General features: G+C 45.7%; 1 protein-coding gene across 1 annotated transcript in view; it reads right to left on the bottom strand.

Annotated features, from left to right (window-relative positions):
* COL17A1 (collagen type XVII alpha 1 chain) overlaps positions 1-23,034 on the bottom strand; it is a 66,741-nt gene that overhangs the window by 17,648 nt on the left and 26,059 nt on the right. Inside the window, exons 16-38 of the mRNA XM_050958255.1 lie at positions 21,824-21,868; positions 21,140-21,289; positions 19,241-19,456; positions 17,211-17,249; positions 16,921-16,947; positions 15,000-15,026; positions 14,095-14,157; positions 13,767-13,871; positions 11,266-11,328; positions 10,053-10,088; positions 9,854-9,907; positions 9,450-9,485; positions 8,721-8,756; positions 8,182-8,244; positions 7,772-7,807; positions 6,519-6,590; positions 6,189-6,215; positions 4,614-4,649; positions 4,032-4,067; positions 3,713-3,793; positions 2,211-2,246; positions 1,396-1,476; positions 79-132 (exon numbers count right to left, since the gene is read on the bottom strand). Coding sequence (XP_050814212.1) covers positions 79-132; positions 1,396-1,476; positions 2,211-2,246; positions 3,713-3,793; positions 4,032-4,067; positions 4,614-4,649; positions 6,189-6,215; positions 6,519-6,590; positions 7,772-7,807; positions 8,182-8,244; positions 8,721-8,756; positions 9,450-9,485; positions 9,854-9,907; positions 10,053-10,088; positions 11,266-11,328; positions 13,767-13,871; positions 14,095-14,157; positions 15,000-15,026; positions 16,921-16,947; positions 17,211-17,249; positions 19,241-19,456; positions 21,140-21,289; positions 21,824-21,868 — 1,419 coding nt within the window. The remainder of the gene's footprint in view (positions 1-78; positions 133-1,395; positions 1,477-2,210; positions 2,247-3,712; positions 3,794-4,031; positions 4,068-4,613; positions 4,650-6,188; positions 6,216-6,518; positions 6,591-7,771; positions 7,808-8,181; positions 8,245-8,720; positions 8,757-9,449; positions 9,486-9,853; positions 9,908-10,052; positions 10,089-11,265; positions 11,329-13,766; positions 13,872-14,094; positions 14,158-14,999; positions 15,027-16,920; positions 16,948-17,210; positions 17,250-19,240; positions 19,457-21,139; positions 21,290-21,823; positions 21,869-23,034) is intronic.

Genomic DNA, 23,034 nt, shown 5'->3' with positions numbered 1-23,034 from the left:
TGCTGCTGGCTTTATTCCACCCCTGTGATCTCTCCTCTGTACTGCACCATATGTGATACTCTATTATAATATATATACCTGGGGGTCCTGGAGGGCCAGGGGGGCCTGCTCGTCCCAGTAAATCTGATGAAACTGAAAAAAAAGAAAATATTTTTGCTCTGGGTGGGTTAAGGAAAGATCCTTGGTACAAGGCCTCATGGGTCAAAGGGGACCTGGGCACACCTATGATTCTGAGAGGGCAGTGTAGGGCCTCCCTTGCTAGTCCCTTGGGGACCATGAGAACAGGCAGCAAGAACTGGGGCAGGTGAGGTTCAGATGGACAAAGAAACAGCAAGGAATCTCTCTGGACAGTGAGGACCTGTGAGAAAGACCAGGGAGGCCAAAGATGCTGGACTAGGATGACGGGACTTTTCAGGAGGAGGAAGAGTTTTTACAAGAGGGCCTGAATTTTTTGGTGTGCAGGGGAGAAGGCCAATTTTTGATGAATCTGGGCCCCGGATAGTCTTAATTAGAGATGGACTCCAGCCTCAAAGCTGAGATGTGAATCCCAAGTTCGGGGTTGTTCAGATCCAGGATTTGAGTTTGGCCCATTATAGAGCTATGGAGCAGTCACAAAGTTCTGTTCCAGATCTGAATTACTCCAGATTTAGTGTTTGCATAGGGGGGGCAGATTGGGACCATGTTTAGTCTTAATCCATCCTTGATCAACATCCCAGACATACTTACAAAAGCTTTTCAGAGTACAATAATCCAAGGTATAATAAAAAATTGTAATAGTAATTGGTTGCAAAATGCACACTGTATTACATAAAACAAATAGATTTTCCCCAGAGGATACTGCTGTTAATTCTGTTTCTGTCACTTCTGCCTTGAAATTTACATTTCTTTCCCTGCTGATTTTTGTCCTCAAATATTTGGGAGATTCTGGCTCTTGGTCCTCCACCACATCCATTTAACATGTCACTTTAGGCTGCTTACTTCTTTGCAGCGGGCTTAGTATTAGTTTTGTTGTGAGCACAGGGCAGCTGCATGTTCTTGTGGCCTAGTGACCAGAGCAGTGCAGTAAGACTCAAAAACACTTGAGTTTCAGTCCTGGTTCTGGCCTGCTAGACCATTGAGCAGACAATGTCAATGCCCTGTGCCTCAGTTCTGTAAAATGGGGATAATGATACTGCCCTCCTTTGTAACGTGTTCTGAGCTCTGCCAATAACAAGCGCTAGATACTATTATTGTCATCGTACAGATACCATGAGCCTCAACTAAACCACATGCCCACTCCGTCTACAACATATTGAGCTAGAGGCATCTCAAGTTGAAGGACCCTCCTCCTGGGTTGGTCTCACACAGTAACTCTTCACGCTGCCAATAAAGAACAGAGGCAGCATTTCTTCTTACTTTGAGATAATGAAGTTGCAACTTCTGATCTGATGGTTTCCATAACGGTTTCACCTGCGAGCCCTCTCTCACCACGTGGACCTTCATCAGGAACAGAGAGAGTGTGGGTTATTCAGCCAATAGAGGACGAGCTCTACCTTTTGGGGGACCTGCAAGGCTGCAGACTAATGTACCAGCTTCTGATCTCCTCTGACATGGCTTCAGATTTTGCTTTTTGTTACAGTAAGATGGGTGGGTGACACAAATTCAATCCTTGATGGACATTCACCCAAATCTAGAAATTCCTGTATAATCTGCCATTATTAACAAGATCAATTCAGGGTCCATCTCTAGCTCCCACCTTTTTACACAGCAGGACCCCTAGATCAGGACCATAGTGCAGATCCTCAAAGATATTTAGGCACTTAACTCCCACTGAAATCAGTTCCAATGGGAGTTAGGCACCTAAATACCTTTGAGGATCTGGGCCCATATAACAGAAAGGCAGCTTTGATTGGAATGTGCTCTACTAGATAAAATAACAATAGATGTATCTATGGCTGTAGCTTTCACACAGAAGATATTTGGGTACTCCCCACCCACTCCTCTCTGGGGGCGGCAGGTAGGAGATATGAAAATTGGGAATTTCTTAAAAGTTTAATTAAAACTATGAATGCAGATGAATGAGCCAAAATGAAAAGATCTGCAGACAAAAGAGAAAGAGATTGTGCAAGAAGCTGAGAAATAAGGAGCGAGACTGAAAGATTTTATGAAAAAAAAAAAGAAATGAATGCAGTTCATTCAGAGGCAGGCAGTATGCTAGGCAGACTGTGTACCTTGCAGCCCGGGGAGACCAGCTGGCCCAACAGGACCTGGTTTCAAAGGACAAACAAAAAACGACTGCATTAGATTTCCATGGCTGTATTTAACAGTATCAGGGGACAATCAATAGGCCTTTGAAAAGAGCTGAGAACATCAAATAATACATTTGTCCATGCAAGTGAATTAAATCGGGATAGGGGCATGAATTAATCAGCATGCCAGTGGATACTGGAGGTTCTGGAGAGGTGGTTTTTAGTTCAATACCTGGCAAATAAAGCACATGCTCCATTTAGACTGGTGAAATAACCAGGCAGGTGTGGGGTCTAATGCAAAGGCAACGGGCCTGATCTACTCTGCCTTGTCCCTTCCCTTGATGAATCCAGGAATAACAGCACTGAAGCCAAAGGAGTTACACCATTGTAAGAGGCAGACAGGTGCGAGAGGAATCAGCACCTCTGAGCTTTGCACTGACTCCGTTGTACTGGAGGGCGGTGACTGCATTAGGACTGTTCAGAAGAGGTTTAGGCCGGGGGCTTAGCATGGAGCCTGGAAGTCTTAGTGTTAGGGTCTGGAGTGGGCACTGCTAAAATCTCGTCAGCTGTTCTTGCGAGATTTCTGCTGTCTTGATGACACCCCCACTCAATTCTGGACTGGAAGATAAGCCCCTTCTGCACCTGGATCTGAAAACAAAACTATGGGGTGCGTGTGGGTGTGGGGGTTCAGATCAAGGGTATTTGCCCCCCCCTACTTCTTGAAATGCAAAGGGGCTTGGATTTGAGATCCCAGGTTTGACCTCATTGCTAGATTGTGTGCATTAGATCAAGATGTAATGGAAGGTTCCAGGGCACAACCTCACTTACTCCTGCTCTTCCAAAGCCTCCCTCCTACCTGCCCCTCTCGTATCTGTCTCTCACTCCCATCTTCACACCCTTCCCTGTGCTCCAAACGACCTGTGTTCCTTTTAAAAAATCCCTCCTTCAACTACATATGCCCATTGTGCGGCCTGTTTAAGTGAGGCCCAAGTCCTGGCCTTACTACTGTGGAGATCACAGAGGGCAGGCAAGATGGGGAAGCTAATGAATAGAGAGTCCCTAATCTATGTAGCCTGTAGGACAGGACAGCTTGGCAGGGATAGGAAACCATGGACTCCAGAATGCTCCTTAACGCTGCTCCAGAAAGGGAGAGTGTGGATCCACCCAGCACTGGGAGAGCGGGGGGACCTTAGCCATGTACCCAAGCTGGCTGACCATATTCCTGTAGGCCCATAAAGCACCCCCATGGACGTTCACTGGGCCCCCACCTACAGCTCAGAAGCAGCATTTTCCAATTCTGCTTTGTGTCCCCTATACCAACTGTAAGATGAATCAGCATTTTACCCTGAGATTGTTAAGTTCCTGGCAGGGCAGGGACCTTGTCTTTCTCTGTGTTTCATACAACCCCAAGCACAGTGCTCAGTGAATTCACAATCAACAGCAATGCAGGCTGCACCTGTAACAAAGGACCAGGGTTTCCTTACCTGGGACACCAGGTGGGCCCGGTGGGCCGACTGCCCCTGGTGGGCCTGGAGGGCCAGGGAGAGCAATAGTCGATGAGCCCTCTGCAACACAAAAACGAGGCAGTTGGCAGACAGAGAAGAGGAGTAAATCTGCCACAAATATCATTTGTAACGAACACTTTGCCCAGTTCTATTGTCTACATTGCCACAACTGACTTAAATGATGCAAACACAAAAAGACCCTGATCCATTGTAGGCACAAGGTAACCATGAAAATAGAAGGGATAATAGAAATTGGAGAAAATCATCAAAAACAGGGGCTGTTCAAAATCATACGTACCAGCAGTTATAACTCGGCCGGGAGCACCAGGTTCACCTAGGAGAGAGAGGGACAAAAGAAGAGGGATCAATTAATAGATCAACATAACATTTTGAATAAGTTTCTGATGGCATTTTAGCTTCTGTTCTCATTCCCCTCAATCTTTTGTTAGCGAAATTATAAGGATAGGAGAAAATGGGGGAAGAAAGAGACAGAAAAGAGAGAACTCAGCTAACTCCAAAAGATTCTTTAATCGAATGTCCAAATGCTACATTTGTCTGAATGCATAATGGGCCGAGTTCTGATCCTACATACAAGTGTGCAGCTTGCACTGAAGTCACTGGGGCTTGTGATCATGTATCTGGGGGCAGAGTTGGGTCCAATATGTACATTTCAGAGGGACAGCTACGCTGATGACTTCTCTGGAGAACACCCTGTTTCTATGTGCTTCAGGAGACTTTTGTTATATCCATTTTTCTTTTTTCTTTTTTGAAACCACTAGGTGCCACTGTTGATCCAGGCACTGGTCAGGAGACAAGAAAATCCTCACTAATGCAAAGTACCTAGAGAATAAATGAATATCTGGTTTGAATCCCAACTTACCTTTAGCCCCTGGTCGACCGGGGTTGCCTGGGAGTCCTGGTATGAAGAAACAATTCAAAATTATGAATGTAAATATTTTTTTTCCAGATAATTCCCAGCTAGTGAGAAAAAAAAACCATGCAGTCACTTGATCCAACCATTTATTCTCCAACATTTGTAGCGGGTGCATTTAAAAAGATTTCCTGCTGTTGATTGTACCTCCTTTGCTTTATCAGAGGACCCTTGATACCATTGCAAGATGGTGCACTGAGGAGTGTTGCATCATCTGAAAACCCCAGATTTCTAGGGATGTGCAATTATGCACAAGGACCTGGAATGCCTTCCTAGTAACTCAAGGTGGGATTTTCAGAAGCTTTGTGGGACATTGTGCTGCTAAATAACTTGTGAAAATCCCATCCGCAGTAATTATCTCAACACCCATTTTGATTCAGAAACCTGTGAGTCGCCATATTAAAATCCCTATTTCAACCTGATGAGGGTGAAGATTCCAAGGAGTTCCTGAACTATCATCCAGCAGAAATATATTTTCTATCATATGGGTGTTGTTTATTGACTCAGGACATCTCAGCCCAGGCGCTTCTCCAAGTGACCTACCCATAGCACTGCCCAAAGTTTTCCCTAGCTCACAATGTTCTGCTTTACTCGGTGGGACACACTCCCTCCTTGAGATTGCATGGCCTTTTATAGCTCTTATCATCTCCTCACCAGCTGATTAGCATTAGCTCATTTTTCCAATGTTTTACAAAAAGGAAAGTAAGTGAGCTTAGTTCTGGTGAAAATTTCTAGGCTGACAGCCCTGGAGGTTGAAATCCTTCATTTATTCACAGGACAGCTAAATTATGGGGAAAGGAAATGCAAAATTCTTCCCCTTAGCACCCCACCAATGTGACTGAACCCTGTTCTGGAGGTGCAGCCTCTAAGATTCAGACAGTAACCCATACCATGATAATTCACCCCTTGGCTGGAAATGCAAGCAGTTGGGCTAGCTAAAGACATTTGTGGTGGTAGCTTTGGTGATGTGGACATCTGGTGATATGGAATTAGACTGAAACAATCGATGGATTTCACAAAGATCATTGGGCAGTCACCAAATGATAACAAGGCTTGGTCACTACAAAACTGGGCTGGAAGTGGATCCTAGCATTTGGGAGAGGACACTCCAGCCTTCTGATGTATCCTTGTCTTGCCTAGGATTCCATGTGTGGAACGCTGTGTGGCTGGGACAGCTACTAGACTAGTGAGGAGGTAATGTGGATTTAAACTGTACTAAAGAAAAACTGTCTCTCATGAAGGCCCATTCCTCATTACTACAGCGTATTTCAAACTGGGCTTTCCTAGCATTAAAAAAATATCTATGTTAACCTAAAAACTGTGGTCAGATGAGCTGCCCTAACTCCATAAATGAGACTTGGTCATGTGCGAATATACGCTGTCAGTCTCACATCTTGGCTATTTTAGTGGTCCCTACACCTGTGTTTCATGTAAGGATAATAGGCTCACAAATGTGAGGCTAATAGGAAAGTTAGGGTGCTACAATGTGTTGGTGATAAATCAGAATATGGCTAAATGACTTACCTGGGGGTCCCTGCGGTCCTGTGAGACCTGGAAAAATAAAGGCAAAAATTCTAAGGTATTTGGAAAAATGTCTTGGGGGGAAAAATAATAATTTTGTTTATAATTATGGGCAGATCTTCAGCTGTGCAAATCAGCATCCATTTATGTGTGTGTAATCTGCTGATTGCAAAGGGCCCAACATCCACATATCTTCGCATTTCAGCACAATGTCCCAGCATGACTATCTGGCAGAGAACCATGTAGCATTGGCAAGCAGGCAATCCCTCTAGATGGGATGTGTAACTCAATGGCATTGTCTAACAATAGTCATTTTTTCCTTTCTGCTTTTACCTGGCTGTCCTGCATCTCCAGTGGGTCCAGGCGGTCCTTGCAATCCTGGCATTCCCATGAGACCTTGTTCCCCTAGGAATGGTTATCAGGACAACATAAACATACTCAGATTCATGTAGCACAATAACCATTTACAGTCCAGAGACTGTTGATGTGAAAAGAGCCAATGTTTCAATTGTAGGCACCACCCATAAGTCAGTGGGCATGCTGGCACATTAAGCAGGTGCTTTCATGCCTAAATGCCCAATTTTAGCATCCAGAGTTAGGAGGCGGGCAACCAAGTTTGAAGTGCCATAATTTTCTTATTTCAAATGTAAGATATAAGGCCACTGCTGTGACACAGCACGAGTTAGGTGATCTCCTGGAGATCACCTAAGGTATGTCTAGTCACTCGGGCTTTTGCTTGAAATGGGGAGGTGACTGTGCGATAATAAGGAAAATACACATGCATTCTTCAACAAAAAAACTTCAAAACCAGACTCCAACATGAAGCTGCAGAACTGGAATTAATTTTCAAACTAGATACCATCAGATTAGGCCTGAATAAAGACTGGGAGAACTTAATTTCTCCAATACTAATTTCTCTCTACTGTTACTCACACCTTCTTGACAATTGCCTGTAATGGGCCTCTCTCTTACCACTTCAAAAGTTATTTTTCCTCCCTTGGTTTCCTGCTGTTAATTGATTCATCTCGTTAGACTGACCTAACACTTGGTAAAGCACCCCCATCCTTTCATGTATTTATACCTGCTCCTGTATTTTTTACTTCATACATCTGATGAAGTGGGTTCTAGCTCACGAAAGCTTATGTCCAAATAAATCTGTTAGTCTCTAAGGTGCCACAAGGACTCCTTGGTTTTTTTTTTTGCTGATACAGATTAACATGGCTACCACTGAAACCTGACACTTTTATCTGGTGCTCATGCTACAGAATGAATATGATAGTTCATTGTTAACTTCACTCTAGTGCCTTTGACACACACATGGCCCATCTCAGGTGAGGCCAGGATGATGGAGAACTGGGGCACAAGGACATTTAGCCTCCCATAAACATCTCTCAGTTCAGTGTTAGATGTTTGATGGCACACTTCTGTACTACTATGTTGAGAGGCCAGGGCCCTAAGTCCATCACTCCACTGACTCTGCTACTACATCAGCCACCATCTCAAGCTGCAGGCAAGTCACGATGTAGTTGATCTTTTGTCTCTGATGAGGGGTAATGGGGGAGAAAAAGGAAAAAATAGTCACCTACCTCTTGGGCCTTGGTGTCCATCAGGGCCAGCTGGACCTACCCAAAGATAAGAGCTCATTAGGGAATGCTGGAATGGTCCCACAGTATACCCAGTATCGTGGATATTGCCTGTATAGTGTATAGCTGAATACAAGACTACGGCTTTCTATTATATTATGTCTGAATAAGACCTTGACTGGGATCATTGATGGTTCGGTAACTTTCACCAAAAGCTTAAAGGTAAGGACCACTTTTATGCAAATATAATCTAACCAGAAAGAGATTTGTGGGAAAGACCTGGCAATACATACAGTACAATTCCACTGCACAGTTATCTCCATTCCAGTCCTCACAGAAACGGAATATCCGCGAGTAGAAACAACACCTATGTGTGTTCTCTAGAAATGTTGCATCAGTTCTTTGTTATTTACCTACGGATCCTTTAGCTCCTGGCTCCCCTGGAAGACCAGGCAATCCTCTTGAGCCTGGCTCGCCTGCAATCAAATTAAATTAAAGTGAATAAAAATAATGTTGGTGATGATAGATTTCATGATGATCAACAACATTTGCAGCTTTGCAAGCTAAAGATCGTATTGACAGGACATTCAGGCCTCGTGATTCATGGTGCCACGTGATCACCTTTGGGAACTGGGAGGGAGTTTTCCAAAATGTACAAATTAACCGAGGGCATTCCAAGTGAGGGGGAATCTCTCTGAAGTAATAGGTATGGATCCCTACCCAGGGATATCTGATTATATGAATCAAGAATATGATCAGATATGGCAAACTTTATGTTCTAATGAACAAAAATAATGTCAACAGTAACAATATTTTTATATTTAAAAAATAAGCAGAGTAAGTTTGGATGGCAGACTATATACCTGCATGCACATTTTTATAATAATTCACTTCATATTTTATAGACAGTATTAATTCCAGGACCCCAGACAACAAATGTTTATATACTGACCTGTCAGACCACGAGGTCCTTTCTCTCCATGGTCACCTAAAGCAAACACAAGAGGAAATATAACTTCATGTAATTCATAGATTCTTAGAGTTATAGATTCCAAGACCAGAAGGGACCATTGTGATCATCTAGTCTGACCTCCTGTATAATACAGGCCATAGAACTTCCCCAGAATAATTCCTAGAGCAGATCTTTTAGAAAAAATATCAATTTTGATTTAAAAGTTTCAGTGATGGAAAATCCATCCTTGGTAAATTGTTCCGATGGTTAATTACTTTCACCATTCAACATTTATGCCTTATTTCCAGTCTGAATTTGTCTGTCTTCAATTTCCAGTCATTGGATCTTGTGATATCTTTCTCTGCTAGACTGAAGAGTCCATTGTTAAACATTTTTCTCTCATGTAGATACTTATAGACTTTGATCAAGTCACCCCTTAACCTTCTTTTTGTTCAGATAAAGAGATTGAGCTCTTTGAGTCTATCACTATGAGGCATGTTTTCTAACGCTTTAATCAGTCCCGTGGCTCTTCTCTGGACCATGTCCAATTTATCAACATCCTTTTACTGTCAAAGAAAAGGGAAACCTGATGACAAAAGCATCAAATAACCAAAGCCAATGAGGTATGTAACTGATCCCAATCTGACATTGGGGGAACCAGGACAAAATATCCTGAGTAATCCAACAGGAAGAAAGTACTGACACAAGTAATTTAATTGATTAGCATACCTTTGGGTCCCGGTGCTCCCACAGCTCCTTTCTCACCTAAAATATATAAAGGCAATGGCTTAAAGAATAAATATTGTAGGGGGGGAAGGTCTTCCTCCATCATTCCTCTCTAGAGACAGAACATGACCCATCTCTTTTGATGCTTCATCTAATCTAATCTAATCTAATCCATCATGCTCTTACCTATCTACGGTATTTCCAGGGTACCTATCACCATCACTGAGTATATTCTTTGTCCTCCTATCTTTCTCCTATTATCCTCGGGTCCCAGGGTCAGAACCTTTCTCAGATATGACTCTGATTAACAGCTGGGTGTTCTCTTCTGGGCAGTAGTGGAAAAACACCAACATCTGTTAAAGCCACCATAACTCGTAGTGTAGCAGAAACTGGGCTCTAAGTCTTACCTTTGGCCCCCGGGAGACCTGCTTCACCTCTAAATCCTTGAAGACCAGGAGAACCTGCAAGAAAAAATGAAACTGGGGGGTTAATCATGTCCAGTCTACTCCACTGCTGAGCAAGTTTTCTAAGGAAGCCAAGCACACAGAGTGTTGTCACTCTGTCTTTTTGTTTCTGTGTGTTATAAAAGGAGAATGTGGCACTCACCAGGTGGACCTTGTGGGCCAGGAGAACCTGTCATGCCTGTAAATAAGAAGTGTACCATATTTCAGCTATATTGTAATGGGAAGGAGAACCCATCTCCTTGGATTTGCCAACAGGTGACTAACTTCCAGAGTGCCCCTAACTAAACCAGGTCCTCCAGCCAGTAGATGATCTCACATACTTTTCAACTGTGATAGACCCAGGCCAGTTGGGAACAGCAGAGTAGTAGAAGGGAGATATACTGGCCACTGGATAAGCAGTTTTCTGTTCCCTGAGTGACCAGAGCAGAGGCTGCACCAGGCTAATGAGAACACCTGATTCCAATTAACCTGCTAAGAGTCAGGTGAGGCAGTTAAGCACCTGACTCTAATTAAGGCCCTCTGATGCTATAAAAGGGCTCGATCCAATCAGGACAGGGGGAACCAGGGAGCCAGAAGAGAGGAAGAGTGTGCGTGCGTGCGTGCGCAGAATTGGGAGCAAGAGGCATGCAAGAAGCTGAGAGTGAGTAGGCATACTGTTGGAGGACTGAGAAGTACAAGCGTTATCAGACATCAGGAGGAAGGTCCGATGGTGAGGACAAAGAAGGTGCTGAGAGGAGGCCATGGGGAAGTAGCCCAGGGAGTTGTAGCTGTCGCGCAACTGTACCAGGAGGCACTATAGACAGCTGTGATTCACAGGGCCCTGGGCTGGAACCCAGAGTAGAGAGTGGGCCCGGGCTCCCCACAAACCTCCCAACTCCTAATCAAACACAGGAGGAATTGACCTGGACTGTGGCTTCTACCAGAGAGGAAGGTCTCTGGGCTGTTTCCTGATCCACAGGGTGAATCTGTGAGGTGAGCAAATCTGCCAATAAGCGCAGGACCCACAAAGGTAGAGGAGGAACTTTGTCACACATCCTGTACATCAGAGCAATTTAATCTTGAGCTGGGATTGTTGCCATCTATAGGAAACAGCTTTCCCTGGTGGTCCAAGCCATATCCTCTCCTCCTTGCCCAAGGCAGGAGGAACAGAGTTCCAGCTTGTTTCAGCGGGGAGCTGCTCTTTATGGGCAAAATTTTTCCTCTCAGTTACATGGGTCAGCTCCCGCTGGTGTCTGTGGAGTGGCACAAATCAAAACAGCAGGACCCACAACCTTCCACGCATCCTCCCATAGCTCCTAATCAGGGCTATTGCCAATGCAACCTTCCTGTCATTTTCTGTTCACTGCTGTATTTACCTTTGAGGCCAACAGACCCTGGTGGCCCAGGCGGTCCTGCAGGTCCCTGATCACCAACAGCACCTAGAGAGTAAAGCATCAGAGCACATCATTAACCAGCCTGCCCATAGGCGCCAACTTCCCCTCTTTCCCGTGGGTGCTCAACCCCCTTCTGCCCCCTGCCCCCACTCCACAGCTTCCATGAGGCCCTGTCCCTATCCCACCTCTTCCACCCCTGCCCCGCCCCCATTCCAACCCTTTCCCCAAAGTCCCTGCCCCAACTCCACCCCCTCCCTGCCCCTATTCCAATTCCTTCCCCAAATCCCCGCCCTGGCCCCGCCTCTTCCCTGCATCCTCCCCTGAGCGCGCTGTAGTAAGAGGAGGCCCTGAAACATAAACGTTTATCGGAGGCCCAGTATGAGGCCTAAGGCCTGAACTAAAGTAATGGTCAAGACTTTGCTAACACAAAGCAAAGTGAAGCTGTGAGCCAGAGGCAGGCCCTGCTCACAGAAGCTGGCAAGGAAAGGGCTGATGCTGCAAAAAGAGACAGACCTAAAAGGTGCTGGACACCAGATATCAGAACATTCGCATACTGTACACTCCACACAGATAACAAGGAATAGGCTGACCCATCCCAATGACAGGGCCAAAAGGGTAATATGATGGATAGAGTTGTTTTGTTTGAATCAACGTGTACAAGGTGAGAGGCGGCACCTTACTACATAGAGGGGTTGTACCTTGCTACGTAGAGGGGTTGCACCTCAATACGTCAGGAGTGATGTATAACTTGTTTGTACCTGTGTATAAGAACGCACCCCTGAGTGGATGTCTTTGTCCGGCCAGGGGGCAGTGGAAAGTCCTGCCACTGACTGAGCTGGTCCATTGTCAGGGAGCACATATGTACTAGCTAGCAGCACCTTAGCAACATCTTGGACTTCTATGCTGGGGAGCTGGAAACTGTGTTTCTCTTTGACAATAAACCTGGCCAGGGTGCCTTTATATCTTACTAGAGTCTGTGGTCACTGGGGGTTCTCTCGGGGTCTGCTGGGTCAGCGATCTGCACAGAGCCAGTACAGCATACAGAGGGAACACGCATGCAGCCAACTGTTATCATCATCGAACAAGAGCAGAGCACCACACCGGGAGCGTCATGTACCATGTTCCCGCTCCTCTTTTTCCCTCCCGGAGCATGCTAACGCTGCAAAACAGCTGTTTGGCGGCAGCCGGGCGGGAAGCGCTGGGAGGTAGGTGGAGGAGCAGGGATGAGGCATGCTTGGGCAGGAAGAGGTGGGGCGGGAGATGAGGGGAACTTGGCTGACAGTGGGTAAAGAGCACCCACTAATTTTTCCTCATGGGTGCTCCAGCCCCGCAGCACCCACGGAGTCGGCACCTATAAGCCTGCCAGCTGCCATCCTCCACCCCCAGAAGGAACTCTAAAATTCAAAGAGATGTATCCACAGCATGGGGATCACCTGCACCAAACTGAGCTTCTCTTGTCCTCCTGGGCAGCAAGACAAAATTGCTCCTGTGGGATCCACTTGCTATAAACCAATTGTCTCCATGAACCTAAACTGGGCTCCCTGTTTAAAGTTCCAGCCATCTCTTTCACCATCCTATCCCCAGCTCCATGCGCACCCATGAAAATGCTGCTTTGCAGACGGGTATTGCATGTTTACACAGCTACAAACCAAACCACCAGCCACCTCTAGTCTATTTTCTTCTCGGAAGTCATCTTCAATGACTGAGGGTTAGCAGTCAATTTAGTAAGGATCTGATTGTGGTATACGGCTCTGATTCCCCGTCGCTCAGTGTCATGATTAATCAGTAATTAAGACAACCGAGAACGCATTATCCGGAAATGAGCCCATCTCATTGGGCATTATGACACACCGGGGTTTGAGTCCTTCTAATGTCCCAGGACTTATCTCACAACACCACCTGGTGTCATTGTCTTCTGTTGTCAGTGAATATTTTAGTGTGAAAAAAATCTATCAGTCATTTCTGTGCTAAAAGATGAGTGAATCCAATGCAAAAGATCTTTGTAATTAATTGCAGAAGCTACAGAAATTAAAAGATTCTTTTTGGTAGGACACACAGTCAGAATCGTCACCCAGCACCAACTCTTTTGCCTTTTTGCACACTCTCAGCAATTTTCTGGTTTAGTCTTTTTATTCAACTCTGTAGAAGCTTTGGGCCAGAGCCTTTCGTTTGACTCTTGGCTCACCATGGTCAGTGTGGATAAAGTAAAAATTAGCTGAGAGCCAAACCACTTTGGGTTCTGCAAAACCCAACCCTGACTGATGAGCTTTAGCAAAACAAAAGTTATCTGGTTTGGCCACAGTCGAGGTGGCACAAACCCGAAACCTTTCAGCCCTATTCCAGGTGGAGAGGCAGATAAAAGAAAACCTGGATCTGAACTATCAAAACTAAATCCTGACCACTGAGGCTTTTGCAAAACCAGAACCAAGACCCATCCTTCATGGCCCATCTCTTTATGCACTGGGGACAGGACAGTGTCCTACCTCTGTCTCCTTTCTCCCCAAATCCAGGTAGTCCAGGTTCCCCACGAGGCCCTGGTGGCCCTTCTCGCCCTCTTTGGCCTGTGGGTCCCTCCATGCCATGATCACCTGTGGAAAGCAAGTGGTTTGTAATACAGCTTTATATGTTCCATGCAGTGAAATTCTGTGTTTCCCCTACACCCCACTCCTCGCAGCAGGACGACAAGGGCCACGCTGGGGACCTGTGTTCACACACGCATGTTGAGGGTATGCACATACTGTGTGAGTCTCCTCCTGAAACTGAGCTGTGATACGCTCAGAGTAATTTGTAAGATGGGTCAGTGCTGCTTACCCATGCTGCCTTTCTGTCCTTTTGGTCCCTCGGGTCCTGGGTGCCCAATCGAACCTGGGATGCCTGTAAGCAAAACACAATGTGGTAAATCTGCAGTTTCCCTGACTATGGACCAAGGGTGGGTGCCTAGGAAATATGAACATAAGGGATTCGGAAACCCAGGACTGCAGATTTAGGGTGGCTGGGTTGAAAAAATATATTGTTTGCTAAGCACTGTATGTGTGCAGGGTCTCTTTAGCAGCATATGGTAGGCATGGTACGGTAAGGTGTGACAATAAATATTCTCTGGCTCTGAGAACATTCCTGTCCAATACGGCTGATACTGAAGGATGCATGATTTGTCTATAAAATATTTCTAAATATTTAACATGTAGAGTCTGGAGGCCACATACCAGCTGAGTGTGAGTGCTGCACTGTTATTTGACACAGTGGCAACATCTGCTTGTTGAACACCCACTTGTAACGCACACAGCTTTGCATGTATACACCCTTTGCGCACACATTGTCAGGGCATGATCACTCATGCAGGCAGCTGATAGAATTGTCACAGGCAAAACCCAGTTTGCAATTATTGGGCAGAATCTTTCAAACGTGCCCCTGGGCCTCAGTGCACCAAGATCATGCAGGGAAACGTGTGCTCACACACAAGCCAGGACAGGATGAGGCCTTGCGGCAAATAAGGCCTTTGAGCTATAGGGCAGTGGTTCTGCCGGTATTTAAACACCAAGGGTATAATAACTTCAAGCAGTGTAAGACATTTGCAATGGCACAAGAGTTAAACTCCATGGAGAGCCAGCCTGGAGGGGTTTGATGTACAAAATTAATCCTAGCTGACTGCAATGTCACTGCGTGCAGGGTTCAGTAAAAGCGCCACGGAGGCTGGGAACTTGTTGAACTCAGCCTACCTGGTGCACCAGGAAGTCCTTGATCTCCTGTTAGAACAAAGAAACAGACCATTAATGGGAAACCTTCCTCCTTCTGCTAGTTATTACCCTTCTGCCAAAACACAGAAAAGTAGGTGCCTTGCCTTTGACAAATCAAAGACCCCAACATTCCTCTAAAGCACATTTTGATTAAATCAGATACTGTACAATTTCTGTCTTGCTTTTGAAACAGGTGAGTGTATTTCTGGATACAAAGCAATACCTGTGATCCCCTCTACAATGATCTCTAAACTCGGGTCTTAGCCAGGGGATAGTATTGACAAGTGAATAGCCATGTGAGGGTACCTCCCCTAGCACAGCTACCCTACCGCCTGACACCTGGGCCGTGGTGCCCCCCCCTTCCCCTCCCTGCTCTAAGCCTTCCCTGAGGTTCCCACGGCTTGCTGCTGCTGTCTGGGGGGAATCTTCCTCCTCTCTTTTCCTCCGCCCCATCCTCTTCTCCCCTCCGAGGTCCCGCAGCTGCTGGCTGCGTCTCCTCATGCCCCCCTCCCCATGGAGCGTGGGCTGTGTGTGTGTGTGTGTGTGTGTGTGTAAGGATGAGAGTGAGGAGTCCGTGGCAGATTGAGGGAGTGAGGAGGAGAGTGGCGGGGATCCCTGAGTAAGGCTGTGTCTACACTGCCAATTTCAGTGCTAAAAGTGGAGCCACAAAAGTTCTAGTGCTGAAAAGAGCCAGTATAGACACCACTTTATCACCGGGAGCCGCACTCCTGTGCTCCTTCAGGGTGGTTATTTTTTATCGCCGGAAGAGCTCTCCCTTGGCGATAAAGCATGACTACACTGCCCATGTCCCTGCGCTGTAACACGGGCAGTGAAAAAGCCTTCCAGAGACTTACTAGCAGAGATCACCGAAACTGTTAAAGGGCCATCCAAGTGGTAATGAAGCTATTTGACAGGCATTTGCCAATGCCCAGGAAGCCTTTGGCCACATTCAGCTGGCTTTATGTTGTAGGAAAATGTGTTTATTGGGGATAAAACCAGTTTCCAAATGACGACCTTTCAGTTATTCTCTGTGCCCAGCAGAAGTAACTGCTAACCTGGCTCAAGGAGGACCTGACCTAGCCAGTGAGTTTATTTCTTGATCTAGTGGTTTTATTCAAACCTAGTTTAAGTAAACGAGTCTGGCAGGGAATTCTGGGTAAGGTGATCTAACTGCTGCCTCAATGCAGGCTCTCACTGACAAGCACTTTTTCAAAAGGAGAGATTAGGCTTCAGGTTGGCACAGGTAGCCTGGCTTTTCATGTCTCTCTGTCCAGCGTACACCGAACTCCCAGCCATGCACAGGAGAATCTATCTGGCAATTTAGCTATACCTGTTGCCTGTTCAGTTCCCTTGGGGAATGTTCTTTGTGCTTGAAGGTGCAAAGGGGGGAGGGAGCAACAGCAGGGTGAGGAGGCGAGCGGTGAGCCAGCTGCATAGCAGATGGGGGGGGGTCTCGTGGCGGGCGGGGAAAGGGTCTGGCAGGGGGAGGGGAGCAGCAGGTGGGTGAGTGGCAGGCAAGCGGGGGAGGAGGGGAGCGGAGGGGGGAGATCTCGGGAGGGAGTGAAGAGGTGAGTGGCGAGTCACCCGTGGGTGGGGGCAGAGCCTGGGGCAGAGCAGGGGTGGAGTGTGGGCGGGGCTGTGGGCAGAAGAGCCAGGACAAGGAGCTCGCCTCCTTCAGGGGAAGTTTCACCCACCGCCCATGAGAACAGCCAACACTGTCATTATCATACTTGTCCCAGGGAACCATTTAGAAAGTGAGAAGCAGGCACCACTTCATCAGCCTCTCAACAGAACTAACTTCTTTGAGAGACAGAAGGCCTTTCTTCAGCTAAGGGCTACTAAATTCAGAGTTCTCACAGCACATTGCCAGGGTATATGAGAAAATGGCTAATTTCTGACTCACCTTTGGGACCTTGCATTCCCATATCGCCTGAGAAAGGAGAAAAAAAAATCAAATCAAGAGATATCCAGGAGATATTTCCAGTGATTGCTCATTTTGGGACCATTCTTTCTTCCTTGTTACACTCCAAACTCTCAGTGAGACCCCTGGGAGTTTGGGGTGAATATGGAATGCAGGATCGGGCCTTTCCCATTTTAACTAGTTGTGCTAGTCAATTCCCTGGATTCATCGTGCAAATTATTAGAAGAACCTGAGACACAGAACAAAGAAAGGGAAACACAACTCTCCTGTACCTTTCAGACCGGGTTCCCCTTTCTCCCCTCGGAAGAAACCTGCAATGGGAAGTAAAATGGCTGTTAGATTTAATTACATGATTTCAAGTGAAACAATTTCTCTTTCTCTCTGAAGACACAAGGCTGCTTTTGACTCAATTTCAAGGTTAGAGGCAGCATAGTCTAGTGGGCAGAGCATGGATTTGGAAAGTAGGAGCTCCCGAGACTGACAGGAGTGACTCCCTTTGAAATCAGCTGCACTCATCTCCTGCAGAGGAAGGAGAATCAGGCTTTCAGAGTGTCAATCCAATTCCTGACTCTCTGACCTTGGGCAAATCATGTAACCTTATTTTCTCCATCTGTAAAATACTGACAGGGGTGCTGTAAGGAATAATCAGTTACTTTTTGTGCAGTGCTTTAAAAACGATAAGCCTTATCAGTGCTGTAAGTATAATTCATAATTACACGGAACATTACTTTACAACCACTTGATATCTCTCTCTTGGATAAGTAGGGTAGATTTAATCCCTCCACTACTTCCATTACAGGCAGTTTTCTAAGACCTGTACTTGCTTGCAACATGCTCTCCCATAATAGGAAGGGTTCATAATTTGGCTATAGCATGCTGCACTTTGAATGCCTCTGCCAACTCAGATCTGGAGTCACACAGCTTACCTGCGAAGAAAGACTATTCTGCAAATCTTTCCACTTATCTGGGACAGTGAACAGGGCACGTTTTCAGAAAATGGCCACCTGAACTGCTCCTGCAAAACTTGCATATGCAACATTTGCATGTTCAGACTATTCATCTGTGCAAGCAAATCTATTTTTGCATGGGCAGTGCATGCATCTCTCCATTTTCCAAATGTAAGTGTAGATTGTGTGAATGCAAACTTTACATGAGCAAGTTAAAGCAGCAAAGAGTTCTGTGGCACCTTATAGACTAACGGCCATATTGGAGCATGAGCTTTCGTGGGTGAATACCCACTTTGTCGGATGCATTCACCCACGAAAGCTCATGCTCCAATACGTCTGTTAGTCTGTAAGGTGCCACAGGATTCTTTGCTGCTTTTACAGATCCAGACTAACTCGGCTACCCCTCTGATACATGAGCAAGTTAGACAGTGAATTTGGAAAATCTGAAACGAGAGAAAGGTAATGGCTCAAGGGTTTACATTTGTCAGTGCAATCTGACTGCAGGGACAAGGGTGGGGCTGAAATGAAGTAAGATCAGATCTCAGTTACACCAAGGTAAATCTGGAATAACTCCACTAAAGCCAGTGAAGTTATTCCAGGTTTACAGTGGTGTAAATGAGATCAGAATTTGCCTCTTCTTCAATAATATATATGGAATCTGGTAACACCATGTTCCACATTTCTCAGGGCTGCCCAGAGGATTGAGGGAGCCTGGGGCAAAGCAATTTCAGGGGCCCCTTCCATAAAAAAAAGTTGCAATACTATGTTCTTTTTATAACAATTGGAGATATACCTACCTCCTAGAACTGGAAGGGACCTGGAAAGGTCATCAAGTCCTGCCCCCTGCCTTCACTAGCAGGACCAAGTACTGATTTTTGCCCCAGATCCCTAAGTGGCCCCCTCAAGGACTGAACTCAACCCTGGGTTTAGCAGGCCAATGCTCAAACCACTGAGCTATCCCTCCCCCAAATAAGAGAGAGATTGGTGTTGGGCCCCAAGATCATAGAATATCAGCATTGGAAGGTCATCTAGCTCAACACAGGGCCAGTCCCCAAATAGATTTTTATCCCAGTCCCCTAAATGACCCGTCAAGGATTGAACTCACAACCCTGGGTTTAGTAGGCCAATGCTCAACCCACTGAGTTATCCCTCCCAGCATGTGTAGGGGACCCTGTGGGGCCTGGGGCAAATTGCCCCACTTGCCCCCTCCCCGGGGCGGCCCTTGCTACCTAATTGCAATCTTAAATCACACAGCAGTGTGGACAGTGCAAATGGCAGATCCGCCTTTTTTTCCTGGTGAAGCATCTTTTAGCAATCCAGTCTCATGGAATTTCTTGGAGTCTTGCCCTTCTTACCTTGTCCTCTTTCCAAAGCCATTTTGCTCCTCATAAACAGCCAGAGAGCCTCTTGATCTTTATGACTGAAACCTGTAGCATAGTCTGGACTTCTTCCAACATCAGAAAATTGGTACTGTTGCTTAATATCCCCATCGTGTGGATTAATTATCAGGTAGTTGGCTTGGGTTTTCTCCAGGTTTTCCACACGAGATTTCAGCTTCTTCACTTCTTCCGCTGAAAGGTTAAATTAAAGTATACCATGAAAGGGGAAGGAGTGGTGGGTTGATCCCCATGCCATTTATTTCTAAAGGGAGAAGCAGGGGAAAGTTCTTTGTCAACTAACAGTTGCTACTGAATTTGGCAGGGGATGGGAGGATAGGGTATGGTTAATCTGTGTATCTTGTAGCTCCTTGTAACTGGTAACTTTTTACCAGGGATTTCCACTGGACTGAAAAGACATCTTTTAAACCTATCAGCCTCTAAGGGGAAGAATTGTCTTGTGGTCAGAGCACAGGAGTGGGAGTCAGAGCTAAATTCATTTCCCAGCTGTGCCACTGATTTCCTGAGTGATCTTGAGCAAGTTACATCCCCTCTCTGGTCTCGTCTACACTAGGGAAAAAAGGGGTTTTCTTAACCTAAGTTAACTAACACGAGATAAAATCCTAAGGTGAAAAAGACAGTTTGTAGCGTTCACACAAGTTAGTTGGTTGAGGCAAAGCCTAAGGTTTTAATTCATAGTCTTTAATTCAACCTGTTTATACATGTGGAAATGACACACTGCCTTGTCTTCACTAAGATTTTACCTTGCATTAGTTACCTCGAGTTAAGACCCAACTGTTTTCCTAGTGAAGATGCACCCTGTCTGCCTCATTCCTCACATCTGTAAAACAGGAACAATACTGATTTCTATCCCTCTCACGGCTGTTGTGAAGCCTAATCCACTAATGCTGGTCAAGTGCCTTGAGATCCTTGATGGACAGCACAAGAGAAGTGCAGGGCTCTCTAATTATCACTTAAAGGCACAGACAAAGAAATGCGCATTTAGTAGCTAAATCCACACAACTGAATGATACTAGACCCAAGAAAATTTGAAAGCTAAGTTGATCAAACATGGCTGCTTCTGGGGACAGCGTGCACCCATGTTGGTACAGCATGGGAGAGCCGATGGACTCCCAATATCCTCCTGTTGCATTTGTATCAAACGCTGTTCAGTTCTTTACGGGAGGTGACACAGATCACATCACGGATGGTGATGGGCCCCAGCAGCACTGTTTGGGGCTGGGAGCAGGGCTGTGTCTCCAGGAGGGGGGGACCTGGACAGAAGTAAGGGGGCTGAGGCTGAGACCATAGCCAGGGGCAGGTGCGGGGCTGGGAGTGGAACCCCGCGCAAAACCTGGGTGTGTTGCAGCACCCCCCTACACCCCTAGTTCCCGTGCCTATGCTGCCCAGAGGAGAAGTTTCCTAACCCTGGTCACTTGGAGGTTGGCTTTTGCCCTGAAGCAAGAGGGGGTTTCTATCCCTTACAAATTATTTTTATCCTATCTGATATATCTGTTGTTCTCATTATCCTAATCTTGGTCTTATCTTTTACTTACCCCTGCTAAGCACTCAGTGAAAGTAACTTCACAGGCTAATTATGTGCTCTGCAAAAAAGTATTGCATGGGACAGATATTACTACATTTTCTCTACCATCCATTATTTTGTTCCCTATGTGTTGTCCCCTCTAAAGGGGGTTTGGATGGAGAGTTTTGTTTTCCTTCATTCGATCTGGATCTGAACTTCCTCAACGTTTGGGGGGTATTTAGATTTGGGGTTTGGTTCAGGCCAATCACTAATTACATTTGGAGTTCACTGAACCATCTACTATCTGAACTATATAGTCCATCCTTCGGCCTGCTCTTGCTGTGATCTCTTACCCAAAGCGATGAGTCCGAAGAGCAATCCAAGGAGCAAGAGCCAGGCCAGGAGCAAACCCAGGAGCCATTTCCACCAGCTACAGCAGGAACCACAGGGACACCAAGCTGGGGCTGCCCCTATCCCTCCCCCTCCATGATCGCCTCCAATTTCTAAAGTGGGAAAGGACAACAGCAAGGTTAATAAATAACTTCAATATGAGAATAAGGCCTGCAGAGGCAGGCCCATTAAATACAGCGCTACGGAAAAACCTTTCCATTTCAGTTTGCACACAATGTCTGAAATTCAGACCATCCTGATCTCAATGGCAAAACTCCCCGTGATTTCAACAGGGCTAATGTTTTTTAAACTGCTGACTTCCAGTTCGCAGGTGCTGGTTGCCCCTACATTTCTGTGCTTGCACAGCGACGACACAATGAGTTGCAGCTATAGCTCTGTATAGTTCTGCTAACTACTTGATTCGCCTCTGCAGTCAAGAAGCACGTCTACCCAGATTTGCACCCACTACTGAATTATGGGTGCAAATTTTGCAGGTGCAACAGCAACCCTTATGAAAATGGCCTCCCCGCTTCATTGATCACTTACAGATTATTTATATGACAGCTGGGTAACTATTTTTTCCATTGAAAGTAAACTGTGCTTTAATATATCCCCTCCTACTAAAGAACCTTCAAAGTGCTACTGACCTGCGTAAGTTGCTTTGTCCTTTGTTGACACGGATTTTAGACCTCCTGTTGTTACAACAACAAAAGAGATTTTAATTATCTTTCTTTACAGCGGTCAGCCACACCCAGGAGAATGTGGACACAGCTAAAATACAATTCTGTTTACCACTGTGTCTTTAGTACAAGCTGTATTCCACGATGCTTTATTCTAACCACCTTGAGATCCCTCTCTTGGATAAATTGGGTAGATCTAATCCCTTCGTTACTTCCATTACAGGCAGAATTCTAAGACTGTTCTTGCTTGCAATATGCTTTCTCATAATAGAATGAAATTATGCCAGGCCACAAGCAGGTAATAGTATAAACTACAGGAAATAGTGGAACAAAATTGGTGCAAATTGCATATTGCAGGTAAGCTGAGCTGAACATGGGAGCAAGCAGGAAAGTTATGTAATGTCACGTGTACTGATCTGGCATTCCTGGAGTCTGAAAAACAAGTGAAATTTACACATCCTAAGGATGGTGTAGCAGGAAAAGAAATTAACCAGCAAGTGTAAGTAGGGGCCAGTTTACCCCCATTAGTAGCTTCTTGCTACATGCACATCTCTTTACCCCAGTGCATATAATTCACCCTCATTTTACACACCGAGGGTCTGATTCAACACCGTGTCATTCCAGTAGTGTAACTCCTCTGATACCATTGAATCAAGTCTTATGTGACAAGCCAGCACAAGGCATTTATTATTTATTATTAATTATTATTAATTATTATTATTTAGCAAGTCTTTCCAGTAGCACCCCAATGTGCTACACATTTTCCAGGAAGAGAAGACATTCCAGTCCTTGCCCCAAGGGCTTAAAATCTTAAGACAGACAAACAGACAGAGGATCTGGGGAAGGGAATACAACATACAAACAGAGAGGTCAAGCATGTGATTGACTTTGTTCTAATAATATGACACTGTTCTTTTTTTTTTTTTAAATAGGTCGTACAGTATTCCCAATCCCTAGTTTACCACTAACTTGGTAACTAGCATCAACATGGAATAGGTCCCTTTCTGATTTGTGAATCAATGCATTCAGCCACCAGACTAATACACAGTGAGAGGAAATTAAGAGGCACAGGCAAGGGATATGTTCAGATGGGACTGGAAAGGAGATCTGGAGGGTAGGTGAGGTGGAGAGAGCTAGGCAGGCTGTCCCAGATCATGCAGACGAGGAAGGTCTGACAC

The sequence above is a fragment of the Gopherus flavomarginatus genome, chromosome 6 (assembly GCF_025201925.1).
Source record: "Gopherus flavomarginatus isolate rGopFla2 chromosome 6, rGopFla2.mat.asm, whole genome shotgun sequence".
Classification (NCBI taxonomy): Eukaryota; Metazoa; Chordata; order Testudines; family Testudinidae; genus Gopherus; species Gopherus flavomarginatus.
This window is presented reverse-complemented; position numbering and strand designations above follow the sequence as displayed.